Genomic DNA, 14,527 nt, shown 5'->3' with positions numbered 1-14,527 from the left:
CTGGAGCACATTAAGGCGAGGGGATGTTTTACGAGAAAAACTCGTGAATTGATTCCGTGACCCAGCAGAGACCATTAAAAATGATGGAATGGATATGGAAATGAGTAATCGTCCAGCTGGGCTCGGGCTGAGCGTGGCCAGCTCCAGTCAATGGGAACCGAAAATAAAGCGGAGCTGCTGGAGCCTTCAGGCACTGCTGGAGCTGCAGGAATCCACCCGAGGATTCCCATCCCATTTACCTGTCCTCCTGATGCTGTCGAGTCTCTCCAGCACCTGTTTGGACTCATCCTTTCCCTCCAAAGGCTGCTGCAGCAGAGATCTCATCCCATCCAAGCTCTTGGCCAGATTCCCTGCTAAAGGAAATGTGGGAGACCCCATCCCTGGCTCCCAACCCCTTGCTGTTCACACCCTTGGCTCAGCCAGCCCACATTCCCAAGGATCAGAAAATAACCCTGGACTGCCACAGTTTCCAGCACCAGCCCTGAATCCCAGGCAGCCAGAGACCTGAGGAACCAGGGGATAAAACAGCAGCAGAGGAAGGCAGGGATCTGTAATTAAAGGCAAATCTGGGCCAGTGAGAAGCAGAAAGAGTTGAAATTGAGCTGGTCCTCAGATGTGTGAAAGGAAAAGTGTGGACATGGGGCTTTATGGACAGAAGGTTCTCCTTACAGCCTCTTTCTCCAGGACCTGGAGGAAAGATTGTGCTAGAAAACAAGGCACAGAGAGTAAAAACATTTATTTAAAAACACACACCAGAATCCCCCTTACAGGAAGTACAGAAATTAAAGGTTATTTCTTGCTTCCCCAAGGCTCTGGAGCTGTGTCCCCTCTCCAGGCCAGAATTCCAACACACCTGGGTGGAAGGAATGGGCTGAAGTCCTCAGTGGGCCAGGAGGAGGGGCAGGAGGGACAAGCCATGAGAATTTCAGTATTGAATGGGCTCCCACCCCTGGCATGGGGACAGAAGGTGCCATGGCTGGGTTGTGAACACACGGTCAGGGGTGGCTTTGCCAGGCTGCCCAGTTTTGGCAGCCCCCAGCAGCTCTGCTGTCCCTGGTGTCTCTGCCATCAACGAGAGCAGCAGCATCTCCATGCAAATGGTCTCCACTGGGATGCTGCCAAGGGCCCTGGAGCAGTGTTTTCCCCTGAGGAGGAGCATCCTGGATGAGCCCACAGTAGAATCCTGCTCCCAAAGGAGCTGCCTGTGACCCCTCACCCGAAGCAGCAGCGTTTCATCCCTGCAGCCTTCTCCCAGTGGATAACTCTACCCCTTCCATCCATCACTCCCGGCTTTCAGGCTGCTGTCAGAATCCTCCTGCAAAGGGACAATGGCAGCCCAGGGTCCCCATTCTCCCTGGAGAAAGGGGCCTGTGGAATCATCAAGGGCTTTTCCCAGATGGAGACAAAGGGCTGGCCACTGACCAGCTGCAGGAGGGCAGCTCTTTGTCCTGCCATGAGGTCTGGGTTGGAAAGGACTTCCCAAAATCTCTCAGTCTGAGGCTCTCCATGAGAGACCAGGCTTCCTGCACAGCCTCCTCCTTGCTGGGGGCATCCCTTGGGATGGGCTCCTGGTGTCCAGCCATGCCTGGTGGGTGCCAGCACGGCTTCTCCTCCTTATTTGCAGACGTGTCTGTGCAGGCTGCGCCGGCAGCGCCTGCACACCACGGAGCAGCACCAGCGGTAGCGGCAGTGGCAGCGCTCCTGCACCTCCTCCGTGTAGGTGTTGTAGCCACGGCCACAGCACAGCAGGTCACAGCTGTCACTGCCCGCAGAGCTCCTGTTGCATGGCCTGTGGAGAGATGGGGGAGCTGGGGACCCGCCCTCCCAGGCCCTGGCCTCTCCCGGAGGTCAGAGATGATCACGATGCTCAGAGCAGGGTCATGGAATCATGGAACGGCTGGGTCGGAAGGGACCTTAAAGATCATCCTGTGCCACTCCCTGCCGGGGGCAGGGACACCTTCCACAGGTCCAGGCTGCTTCAAACCCCATCCAGCCCGGCCTTAAACACTTCCAGGGATGTGTCCATTCCACAACTTCTCTGGGCACCCTGTGCCAGGCCCTCCCCACCCTCCCAGGGAAGAATTCCTTCCCAATATCCCATCTAGCCCCATTAGTGGGAAGCCATTCCCCCTTGTCCTGTCCCATCCCTTGTCCCAAGTCCCTCTCCAGCTCTCCTGGAGCCCCTTCAGGCTCTGGAGGGGGCTCTGAGATCTCCCTGGAGCCTCCTTTTCTCCAGGTGAGCACCCCCAGCTCTCCCAGCCTGGCCCAGAGCAGAGAGGCTCCAGCCCTCAGAGCAGCTCTGTGGCCAGACATGGCCTTGTTGAACAATGCCTGTCTCGTGCTGGGGGCCTGACCTGGGTGCAGCAGAGCAGGTGGGGTCTCACAAGACAGGGATTCAGGGATGTGCTGCAAGCTCACCCCAGCCCATCCACATCAGCTTCCCAGGACACTGAAACCCAGCGGTACAGGCACTCCTGGAATCAGAGGATGAGCTCTTCCTACCTGTCCTGTGTCCCCAGAGAACCCAGCTGGGGGTTTGGGGTGCAGTAGTCAGGAGAGTTGATGAGATAAACCAGATCCATCTCTGTCACTGGCCTGGCATCCTCTTCCTTGGGGATCAGCTGCTTCCTGGGCCCCACGAGCCGATGGGTCACCTTGAGGGCTGCCAGGTACCTGGATTTGAGGTCAGAGGCGATTTCACCCAGGTCTGGCAGCCCTTTCCAGCAGGTCTTCACTGAGCAGGAGCCTGAAACCCCGTGGCATTTACACCTGGTATCCAGGGAGTCACTGAGCACCTGCAGAGCACAGGGAAACAGCTGAGTTTGCTCTCTCCTGGTACCACCCCAGGGACTGACTCCCAAGGGCACCCGTGGGATGTCTCAGGGGAGCTCAGAGCTGGATATAATGTGGAAATCAGGGGCTCAGCCCTGCTTCAATCCCTTCTGATAAGAACCTGATCCTTGGGGACCTTCCCAGGGGAGCTGGCAGAGGGGCTGGAGGCTTCCCAAGCCTCACTTGGAGAACAGGAGTGGATGGAAACTGGAAGACTGGATGGGCTGGGGAGCCCAGCCAGAGTGGGGCAGGACAAGCCCTGTTTCCAGTGAGAAGGGTGGAAAGAAGCACGGGGAGTAGTGGTGTGAAATATCAGATAACTGGGAGCGCTGGTGTGAGGTGTCAGAAGTGCTGGTTGTGGAAGGGGTATGGGATGGCTGGGGGTGGGCAGCGGTGTGTGTGTGTGTGTGTGTGTGTGCTCACACACTTTTTAACCATTTTGTTGCCTCCTCATGTTCAGGACATCCCAAAAACCTGGCTGGCGCCTGCTGCCTTAAATGAGGGACCTCTGCCTCTGCTGCGAGGGGTGCCGGGCTCCGTCTATCCCAGGGGGCTCAGACCCACTGTGTGCCCCACTGCAGAGTCCCAGCGGGCTCACACACCCCATCCCAGACCTCAGCAGCCCCGGTGGGCTCCGCATCCCCCATGCCAGCCTGCAGAGCCCGGGGGTCCCGCACGCACCGCCCGTCCCACGGCTCCGTTGTGCCGGTTGACGGCCCTGAGCCCGGGCGTGCCGCCGGTGCCGGCTCTGCCGGAGCCCCCGCTGAAGGCGGCCCCGAGCTGGAGGCCGTGGCTCAGGTTGTCGCCGCAGCCGCCCCAGCGGGAGCCGGGCACGGGGGGCTCGGAGGGGCCGGGGCCGCAGGAGCACAGCGGGAGCTCTCCGGAGGAGCAGGAGCGGGCGATGCCCTGGGCCACGGCCGCCGCTGCCAGGGCGTGCACGAAGGCGGCTTCCCGTGTTCCTGCGGAGAAAACAGAGATATTTCCTTCCTCCCTGCCCAGCCGGGCTCTCCTCTGGCACATCTCACCGCTCGAGGAGTTTTTATTTCGTCTTGCAGCCGGACGAACCCAAAGCCTCTCAAGTTTTGCTTTTTAACCCGTGCTCCCTGTATCAACCTGCCCCTATCCCCACCTCTTCCCCCCTTTCTTTGGAGCCTCTGGCAGCTGTTTGAAATGGAACTTAGTGTCTGTCACCTCCCCCAGGTGGAGCTTGCGCAGGATTAGCACCACGTAAAGGCAGGATATTTACCCCAAAACAGAAACCCAGGGCAGAGGAGACCCCGGCAGCCCGGGATGCTCCCGGGGCAGAGCGGCAGCAGCGGCTCTGCGGGAGGAGCATCCCTTACCTGTGAGCAGCTCGGGGCCGAAGCTGGGGGCGCCCCGGATGGAGGAGCAGTTCCACCTCATGTCTGCAAAGCTCTGCTGGCACAGCTCCTGCGTCCGGCGGGCAGCCCGGACGATGCTGGGCATCACCTCCAGGTGCCGGCGGCACAGCTGAAGCTGCTCCGGCAGCAGCAGCCGGCAGTGCTGGCTCTCGTTCCAGGCCACCCCGCTGTCTGCCAGCCCGCTGTGGGGAGAGCTGGGGTCACCGGGGGGGCCACGGCGCCCCGAGGGACCGCCAAGAGGGGCTCTGGAGGGAGAGGTTCCCTACTCACAGCCACTGGATGGCTGCGGAGAGGCCCAGCTGGCACAGCAGCGCGGTGGCAGCGGCGGTGGGGCGGCCCATGGCCGGGAATGGGGCTGGGATGGGGCTGGGACAGGGACTGGGATGGGGCTGGGACAGGGACTGGGATGGGGCTGGGACCGCTCGGCCCCACCACCCCTTTTATAGCAGCGGTGGTGGCGGGTCCTGCCCCCCGGCGAGGGGAACAAAGGCGGTTTCGGTGCCATTCACAGGGTTAGGGACAAGGAGGGGCTGGAGGGAGGTCCAGCTGTCATTAGCAGTGACCGTCCCCAAACGGCGCCCGGGAGGGGGTTGAGGGATGAGCCGCTTCCCCCAGCACTGCCAAGGCCACCACTGCCCATGTCCCCACAGTGCCACATTCACGTGGATTTTAAATCCCTGCAGGGATGTGACTCCACCACTGCCGCCCTTTCCATGAGAAATTTTCCCTAATATCCAATTAAATCTCCCCTGGCATAGCTGGAGGCCGTGTCCTCCTGTCCTGTCCCTTGTCCCCAGAGCCCACCCCCGGCTGCACCCTCCTTTAGGGTCAGCACAGGCTCGTAATTTCTCTTTTTTTTTTTTTTTCTTGTTTTCTTTACAAAAGAATTGAAAAAGCACATTTTCCTTGACCCAGAAGAGTGCAGATCCCTGAGCTGGCACAGGCACCAGCCCCGAAGTGCCAGCAGGGGCTGCCCAAGGTGCCGTGGCAGGGCACCAGGGCTGGTCACAAGATGCATTTCTCGGGATCTCTCCCTCCTACAAGTCCAAAACCAAAAGTGCTGCTGGGAGCCCGTGAGGAACCAGGTAGGCCGGGATTTTCCCACGCTGGGAAGTGACATTTGACACAAGCCCAGCTGACCCCAGGTTTCTGGAAAGGGTCACAGGTTGAAACCCACTTTTTAGGCTTTCACTTTCTCCCTGGCTGTGCCACTTCCCCTCTCTCTGGAAGGTGCTTTTCCTTGACAGAACCAAGCTGGGGGTTGCTTGTCATCCCCCTGTGACCTCTCACCTTGACAGGACGTGCCTGGATGGTTGAGCTTTGTCTCCTCGTGACCTTCCTTTGATTTGGGATCACACACAATAAAACCAGGACACACGGCTCGAGTCTCCTTGCCAAACGATTCCCTCGGGATGCAAAGGGGGAGGAAGGGTCCCAGGCCACTCCTGAATCCCAAGCAGTTACCAGGGGATTGGTTAAAGGGCAGAGAGGAAAGGAGGAGTGCAGGGATAACCCAAGTCTGTATTCCCTAAACACCAAAGCTGGTGTTTTGGATTCTGTCCCTTGTGTCTTCCAGCTAAACTCCTCCTCAGGGTGTGGATGGTGTCTTGTTTTGGGACCTGGAGGATCTCCAGGGGGTTGCCAGGACAATGCTGGGGTTGGATGGCAGCTGGGAAGGCACCTGAGTTCCCAGGGGGGTCCTAAGGGTCAGGAAAAGGTGCTGGAGGGCAGGAATGCAGAGGAACCACTCCAGGATGGGCTGGCAGGAGAGAATTCCCTTCAAAGGTGATGGGAGCTGTGATCAGCACCAGGACAGGGGGCTGAGTCCCACCCCATCCCTTCCTTTGGGATGGGAATTCACCCTGGGAACTGGGCAAGGGAAGCAGGGCCAGCACAGGGAACTGTGCACCGATGTCACAGGCTGCCACCTCCCACCAGAGGTATTTTTACCAACCCCTCTTCACAGGAAAGTCTTGCAACAACTGAGTAGCAGGAAAAACACAAACCTTTCCTTTTAAAGCAAAGCCAGCCCTCCTTTGAACGTCAATTCCTCTTTTTAGCTCAATCCTTGGAACAACCGGAGGGTGAGTGCTAAAAATACCCCTTCCTTCCCCTTCCAAGCTGGGCTGGCCCTGAGGGAAGGAGCGAGGCAGGAGGGGATTCCCAGCCCAGGAGAGGCTTCCCTTCCCCAGCTGGGGCTTCACTGGCAGCGGGGAGACCAAAGGAGCCTGGAGAACATCGGGAAAGGTCCGTCCCCCCTGCCTGGTGTCCGTCACACAGGGAGGGGACAGCTCCAGGAGGGGCTAAAGGGGCAGAGCTGGGGTTGGGTCAGAGCTCCTGGGATGAGGCTTTAGTGGAGGAACAGCAAAGAGTTGTCCTGGAGGGCCAAAGGTTGGTGTCCCTCGCTCCTGGGACTCAGACAGGGGCCAAAGCAAACACCTGTGAGTGGTTTGTGACCCGTGTGAGCACACGGAGTCCCCATGCACTGGCCCAGCTCCCAATGGCCTCTGACTCCCAGGCTCAGGAGTGGCAGATCCAGGGACCTTCCTGGGGTTTCCCTGCCATCAAAGTGTCCCCTCAGGCCCCGCTGGCCCCGGTTCCCCACCCCACTCTCACCTACTGACCGGCCCTGCGAGGAGCCACATCCCTTTGGGGCTGTGCCAGTGTGGTGACAGTGACACAGGGGCTGGTGGCACACGGTCGTGTGGCACTGGTGTTCCTGCTCCTCGCACAGCCCAGGGGCTGGGGATGAGATTCCTGCTGCTGGTGGACACTGGGAGCATCCCGTCCCCTCTAGAGGCTGGGGACAGCGGGACGGTCACCCCGGGTGGCAGGAGCCCTTCCTGCCACGGAGCTCAGGGAAACCATCCTCTTCCTCTTCCCAGAGAGCACCGGGTGGGGGTGGCAGGGACCTGATCCTGCAGAGCCACCTGCCAGTGTCACCCGTCCCCACAGCGTCCCAAATCTGGGAGCGGGGACAGCGGATCCGCATCGGCGGTGAGGACACGACACGGGGTGACGCTTCCCCCTGTGCCCCTGGCCCGTCCAGGCAGCCCTGGCACAGCTGGCACAGCTGGCAGGGAGGATCCAGCTGCAGAACATGTGGCAGCATCTGTCCCCCCCAGCCGGGGAGGTGACGCTGCAGAGGCTCTGCAAGGCAGCGGGGACCTGGGGTGACATGTTCCACATCCACCACACCCCGAGATGGAGATCCCAGCCCGGCCACGGCCCCTGCAGAGGAGCAAAAGTGGCATGAACGACACGCCCGGGCTGGGAAGAGCTGCCAGGGGAGCTGTGCCAGTCACGGAGCCGTGGCAGGAAGGGATAATGGGAAGCAGCCCGAAGGATGGGAGAGACACAGGGCGGTGTCCTGGAGGTGCCACCAGCCTCTTGTCCCATCCCAAAGCCACAGAGAAAGCGCCACATTCACCAGGAGCACATCCCAGGCAGCCAGAACACGGCACGAGGACGTGCCTCCACGAGATCAAAAGGATTTGGGAATGGGCACTGCAGCAATATCAGGGAAAATAAAAGAAATGGTACCTCCAGCAGCCCTCTGGAAGGGGATTTATCTTCAGCTGGGTGAAAGGACTCATTATCTTATCAGGACTGGGGAGATTTAGGTTAATTTAGGCTCTGTCTGAGCACAGAGGAGGAGAAACGCTCTCCTCGCCTCGTTCTGCCCGGCTGGGGTGGCCTGAGGAGAGGGATCTGCCAGGCACTTCCCTGGATATCCTTCAGCTCCTGCAGCAGATGAAGCTCTGGACCATGAAAAAAAGGGGGAAAAAAAGAAAAAAAAAACCAGAAGAAAAAGGGGAAAAGAAAAACTGCTGTAATTGAAGTGAGTTGAGGGAAGGTAATTTCCACCTGGGTTAGTGAAACAGCTCGGTGGAAATTTTTGATAAAAATCTACTCTTCTTTGAAAATGCAGATCCAGGGAAATGTGAAGGCTTTCCACTGGAAAGAATGAGTTTCGCTGGATTTCTCAACCAGTTCTCTAGAAAATTTGTCAATGGTCACAACATTTTAATCACTGCTGCTTTTTTTGTCAGACCAAAATTTACACTCCTGCCGCCTTCCAGCCTGACATGAAAATGCAACATTTTTGGCATCGCCGCTTTATTTGTTCAAAATTTTAATATTCTACAGATCTTTTGCCCTCCTTCTGGATCAAGAAAGCACTGGAGATGCCAAGACACGCCTGGGATAGGGAAACCATTTCCCCTAAAGCACGGGAAGCTCCGGATGAGGAGCAGTGCAGAACTCAGAACAGACTCTGGGTTTCTCTTGGCCTCGTGCTGGTTTTGGGGGCACAAACGTGGTTTGGTGACATCCCACTGTCCCCTGGGCCAGCACAGGCTCACCCCATGTCCTGCTCCTGGCACTGGATGAAGGGGACATTGCTCTTGGATCCAATCCTTGGCAAATCCACCAGAGCACAACCTGAAATCTCATTTTTCTCTGAGTCATCCCGGACATCAGCAATGGTGATAACCCAACGCCATTGCCCTGGCTCATTTTCCACACCTTCACAGCCTCCCCTTAGCCTGGGAAGTTCTCTCTCTCCCCCCTTCCCCTGGGCTTTACAGAATCCTTAGGGTTGGAAAAACCCTCTGAGATCCAGTCCTGTTATTTGGGAGCTTTTCCTGTGGGTTAAAACCAGCCCCAGGATTCTCCCTGCCCTCTTTTTAATGCATTTTCCAGCAGATGCTTCAATCCCCAGAGAAACTTCAGGACCAGCAGCCGCTGTCCCCAAGTGCCACTGCCCTGAAGGGGTCAACCCCTGCCAGCTGCTGCTCCGCGGGGACACGACACTGGATAAACAGGGCTGGGGACACTCAGGATGCCCGAGGCAGCGCCTGGCACCGGCTGCCGGCAGCACATGGTGTCCCTGAGCGGGCGGTGGTACGTGGTGTCCCCGCCCGGCCCCAGTGTCCCCGCCCGGCCCCAGCTCCCAGCTCCAGGGGAGGAAGATGCTGCTGGGAGCAGCAGCACAAAGCCAGGACATCTCCCGGGGCCACGAGTGGGAAGCACAGCCTGGGAAGGGGTTAAACGAGGAGCAGAGGCAGCAAAAATGAACCAGAAACACCCAGTGAAGGCACTCGGGGACCTGAAGGGTCCCTGCAATGTCACCGAGCGCTGGGGCAGGAGGCTGGCACGGCATCGGGGCTGAGCTCACCCACCTGGGAAAGCAAATCCCTGCCCCAGGGACAGTCTGAACTCACCTGTGGACACCGGGAAAAGCAAATCCCTGCCCCAGGGACAGTCTGAACTCACCTGTGGACACCGGGAAAAGCAAATCCCTGCCCCAGGGACAGTCTGAACTCACCCTTGGACACCGGGAAAAGCAAATCCCTGCCCCAGGGACAGTCTGAACTCACCTGTGGACACCGGGAAAGCAAATCCCTGCCCCAGGGACAGTCTGAACTCACCTGTGGACACCGGGAAAAGCAAATCCCTGCCCCAGGGAGCTCAGGTGTCACCCAAGCACAGGGGACAGTGCTGGGGAGAAGCCCCAGGTGGGCACAGCAGCTCCTGGGACACTCCATGGCCAGAGCCCGGCTCCCCAGGGACAGCAGCTGGGGACAGCGCTGGGGATGGAGCTGGGAAGCAGCGGGATGGGAGAGGACAAGGCTTGTGGTGGCTGTGGCTGGGGGTCATAACCTGAGGGGGACAGGAGCTCCAAGGGGAAGGGGGTGTGTGGGAGCAGGAGATCCAGCAAACAGCAGCCCAGGAGGGGGAGGCTGGGTTTCCTCCTGTCCCCAGGGTCCTACAGGGTGGTGACACACAGTGACAGGCGCCCCTGCCACAGCCACTCACTGTGGCAGGGCTCTGCATCAGAGGGAAACTGAGGCAGGGGTGGAAATGTGGAGGCCACCAAATTCACCAGGGGTCCTAGAGCTCTATTCCCAGTGCAGGAAGCTGAAGCCCTGACATATTTTACACCAAAAATGCCCTTTTTGCTTCCCAGTAAAACCATGATAAGCTTGAAAGGGGAAAAAAAAAAAAAAAAAAGGAAGAAAATGAAGCAATTGGGATTTTAAGTAACTTCCAAGCCCTTTTGTTCCCACAGCCCCAGCCCACCAGGTGTGTGGAGGTGACTGGGCCTAGCTGGGGACTTCCAAGGTTGAACCAAATGGATGTGAAACATTTAAGGTTTCACTGCAGCTTCAGTTTTATACTTCCTGGAGCTGGCCCAGCCCATCAGGTGCTCCCACTCTGCCCTGGGAAGCTGGACAGGTCACTCAAGGGAGAGATGGACACCGCCACACAGAGACAATCCCACTCAACACCTCCTCCTGCTGCCTTCCCGAGCTGGGGTCTGAGCCCCAGGATCACCCCTGGCTTTGGGGGGTGCTCAGAGGGTGCCAAACCCCTCCAGGACCATGACTTGGGCAGCATTTCCCTCGTGCTGGGACCAGCTGTCTCTGCCACCCTCACCTCAGGGGTCCTGGCACTGCAGGTGGGACACCTTGTGCCAGCCAGGGACAGCACAGACCCCCACTTCTCCCATTCCCACCATCCCAGTGGGTGAAGACAGGGTGGAACTTCTCCCAGCATCCGCAGCAAGGAAGGGCACAGAGAGGTGGGCACAGTCCCACAGAAACCCCCTCCCCACCCCGGCACTGCCAGCCACCCCCAAGCACCGTTCCCATTCCCTCCTGCTTCTCCCTGGATTTGGGAATGCTTCAGGAGAGCTATTAAACCTTCTTAAAGGAGCTGCTGGGCAAGCTGGGAAACACCCAGGTGGCCCCAAAAGAGACAATTCCCATCCAGCTGAGTGTGACCTGGAGGAAGGGGGGTGCTCAATGCAGCCAGCCCAGGGCTTGGTTTCCAAATGATGGAAATGTGTGATGGCACCCCAAATTCCATGTTTAACTTCTGGCAGGGATCAGAGAGGATGTGGGAATCTCGTTTCAGGAGAAGGGGAGGTGGCTCAGAGCCCAGCACCCACCACGCTCCTGTCACTGGGTTCACAAATCACACAGGTACCAGGGAGACCTAAACCACAATAATATTATTAATATTAATATTATTAATAATAATTAGAGTTCTGACCGATGGCTGCAGGTCTGGGCTACACTTGGGTGATGCTGTCAGCTGGCCTCTCCTCAGCTGGCCCCTTTCCTTTGGGATGGGGCTGGAAGACTCCCACCCTGTTGCTCCCAAGCCCCGAACATCCCGGAGCCTTCCGTCCTTTCCTCAGGAGGCAGAAAGCCCAGGCAGTGAGGAGGGAAAGGCTCATCAGGGCCACGAGCAGAGCCAGGGAGGCAGCACCCTCGGGCTGGGGACAGATCCAGTGGGGAGTGTTGGTGATCCTGGCCGAGATGTTCCGGCCGTGCTCCTGGAAGACACAGCGGGCTTGGGGCAGGTCCGGCACGGCCACGCCGGCCGCACGCAGCGTGTCCAGCCAGCCCAGAGAGCAGCAGCTCCAGGGGTTCCCAGCCACCAACACTGCCCTCAGGCTGTGGGACCAGCTCCCAGCTGTTCCCAAGCTCTGCAGTTGGTTATTCTGAATGTCCAGGCTCTCCAGCGGGGAGCAGGAGAGCCCCGTGGGCAGCAGGCTCAGGTGGTTGCCCGACAGGTCCAGCACTCGGAGAGTGCCCAGGCAGGGCAGCGCTGCTTGGCCCTCGTCCATCTGGTTGTCCCTCAGAGAGAGCTCCTGCAGGGACAGCTCCAACCCCCCCAGTGCTCCCATGGGCATGGACAAGTCCCTGTTTCCAGACAGGTCCAGGGAGAGCAGCGGGGTCCGGTTGAAGGCGTGGGGCTGCAGCCTGGAGATGTTGTTCTTGGACAGGCTCAGGTGCTTCAGGTGAGGTACGTTGTAGAAGGGGGTGCAGGTGTCTCCGGGGGCTGACGTGTGAGAATCCCCTCCCAAATCCCTTCCCTGGTCACTCCCCTGGCTTTCACAGGGCTGGAGGCTGTTGGAGCTCAGATCCATGGATTCCAGGTGAGGCAGGGAACTGAAGAACCAGCGTGGCAGCACACGGAGGGCGTTGCTTTGGAGATCCAGCCAGCGCACGGACAGCTCCATGCCATTGGAGGCAGACTCCCTGGCCACGTCCTGGAGACAGTTCCTTGCCAGGCTGAGGCTGTGCAGGGAGCCCAGGCTTTGGAAGAAGGAAAATGGGAACAGCTCCAGGCGGTTATTGCTGAGATCCAGGTCAGCCACGTGTGTCAGAGCGGCCACGGGACGCACGGTCCTGTTGAACCTCTGCATCTCCTTGTAGAGCAGGACAAACTCCCTGGGATGGGCTGAGCCTGGGAGCAGGGAAGAAATGAGGTTGTTGGAAAGGTTTAAGTGTGTGAGATCATGGGCTCTGGGGAGCTCTGGGAAAGAGAGGAGTCTGTTATGGCTCAAGTCAAGCACTCGGAGCAGGTAGGGCTCCGCTCCCTCCTCCTCAGAGGAGAAGAGCTCCAGGGCGTTGAGGCTGAGGTTTAAAACTCGCAGCTGCGTGAGGCTGAAGCCAGAGACACAGTGGAGGGAATTCAAAGCCAAGTTCAGCACCTCCAGCTCTTCCAGAGGCTCAAAAGCTCCCTCCTGGATCTCCATGATGTAGTTGTTGCTGAGGTCGAGCTGGCGCAGCAGCGGCGAGTTCCGGAAGGTCCCTGCCAGCAGCTTGGTCATCGTGTTCCCAGAGAGATCCAGCACCCGCAGGCTGGTGAGGTTGCTGATGTACCAGCTGGCCATGTGGCTCTCCAGGTTATTCACAGACAGGTCCAGGACCTCTATATTCCTGAGCAGATGGAAAGCTTCCCCGTTAGCCAGGTAATTCCGGTCCAGGCGGTTCGATCCCAGGAGGAGCGAGCGCAGCCGAGGCAGCTGAGCCAGGGCGGTGGCTGATACAGCTTCCAGCTGGTTGAAGCACACATCCAGGTACTCCAGCTGCCCAAATCCTGGCATGTTGCTGCCTGACAGGGTTTGGATGAAGTTGTTGGAGAGTTCAAGGTACTTAATTCCTTGGCCAAGCTCCTTGGGAAATTTCCGCAGGCCAACTCCTTTGCAAGACGCTTTCGTGGGGCTCTGTGGAGAGACAGGAGAGGTGTGAATGGGGAGGAGGAGGCTACAACCATAGCTCCAGGCAAGCCAGCTGCTGTCCAAGATGGGCATGAGAAGTGGGAATGCACACTGCTCCCCCTTCCCAAGCCCAGCTGGTCCAGAGCATCCCTGTTTAGGCAGAGGAAGGGGCGCTGTGTAGGCTCCAGCTCTCCCCTCGCTCATGTTTCCTCTGGAGTTGAGAACCTGGATGGGGAGCAGCTGATTTCTTTCTGGGGTGACAGAAACCTGCTGTTCCCCATCCAAGCCTCACTGGAATCCCTGCACTCCCTCCTCGGAGCAGCTGGATGCCAGGGACCACCTCACAGGAGACCAGCTCCAAGGCAGGAGAACAGAGGAAAAGCTGGGAGAGTTAAAGAGGAGTCTGGAGGGAGGTGAGAGCCACAGGGAGGAGATCCAGATCCAGAGGGATGCTGGCAGCCCCAGCCACGCTGCTGGAGCCATCCCAGCCCAGGTGCTCCTTGGAAAACAGCCTTACCTGCTGGCACAGCGGGGAGCTGGGCCTCGTCTCCGGGCTAGCCCGGGCTCTGAGGATGGACGGGAGCAGCCAGAGCAGGAAACATCCCCGAGCAGCCCAGAGCATGTTGGGCTGCGGGCGCTGCCAGCCCCGTCCCGCTCCTGCGGCGTCGCTGGCAGGCTGGGCAGGAGCCAGGCTCTGTATAAATAGGCTTCAGGATGGGATGGGGGAAGGAGATAAGGCATGTGGGTGTTCGTAGCTACGGAAGTGGGAAAAGAAAGACATCAGCTCGCAGAGGGGGAAAAACGGCACAAAGCCACAGGGAAGGGAAAGAGAAACGGCAGGATGGGGAGGAGGGGGCTCAGGTGACCGGCTGGACCCGCTGTGACATCAAACGCCCCGAGGCAGAGGTGGCTCGTAGGAAAGCTGAGAGGCTTTGGGGGAGTTTCCCTGTGCCAGGGACAGGATGTGCCAGCTCCCGGGACACCAGGGGCAGCTGGTGATGGCTCTGCAGCCATCCTGAGCCAGGGACAGCTCCTGGCACACCCCGGCAGTGACATTCCCTCCCCAGCCAGACCCGGAGCTGTGCCCCACCCACAGGGATCTTGTTTTGTGGTGGCATCTCCGTGTCCCTGTGCCACCTAGTGCTGACATACTCCTTGGGGACACTCCCCTCATGCTTCACGGGGCACGGGCACTCTCTAAAATGCACAGTTTTGGTGTTTTTTTGTATTTTTTTTGTTGGTTTTTTTTTTTGTTTTGTTTTTTTTTTGTTTTTTCTGGCTCAGTGTGGCCAAT

At 58.7% G+C, this 14,527-nt stretch overlaps 2 protein-coding genes across 2 annotated transcripts; both read right to left on the bottom strand.

Annotated features, from left to right (window-relative positions):
• Nucleotides 1-719: 719 nt before the first annotated feature.
• Nucleotides 720-4,620, bottom strand: LOC111928735 (protein Wnt-11b-like). The gene is made up of 5 exons (XM_086850421.1): nt 4,485-4,620; nt 4,176-4,396; nt 3,514-3,791; nt 2,503-2,795; nt 720-1,789 (listed from the first exon to the last, which is right to left on the bottom strand). Exons 1-5 carry the CDS (start codon nt 4,553-4,555, stop codon nt 1,615-1,617), a joined length of 1,038 nt encoding a protein of 345 aa, XP_086706547.1. The 5' UTR covers nt 4,556-4,620; the 3' UTR covers nt 720-1,614.
• A 6,596-nt stretch (nt 4,621-11,216) lies between these two features.
• Nucleotides 11,217-14,273, bottom strand: LOC111928597 (transforming growth factor beta activator LRRC32-like). Its single transcript, XM_023925960.2, has 2 exons — nt 13,751-14,273; nt 11,217-13,239 (listed from the first exon to the last, which is right to left on the bottom strand). Exons 1-2 carry the CDS (start codon nt 13,853-13,855, stop codon nt 11,293-11,295), a joined length of 2,052 nt encoding a protein of 683 aa, XP_023781728.2. The 5' UTR covers nt 13,856-14,273; the 3' UTR covers nt 11,217-11,292.
• Nucleotides 14,274-14,527: the final 254 nt, after the last annotated feature.

Source organism: Cyanistes caeruleus, chromosome 14 (genome assembly GCF_971803275.1).
Source record: "Cyanistes caeruleus chromosome 14, bCyaCae1.hap1.1, whole genome shotgun sequence".
Lineage (NCBI taxonomy): Eukaryota > Metazoa > Chordata > Aves > Passeriformes > Paridae > Cyanistes > Cyanistes caeruleus.
The sequence above is the reverse complement of the archived record's forward strand: the minus strand, read 5'-3'. Positions and strand labels throughout refer to the sequence as shown.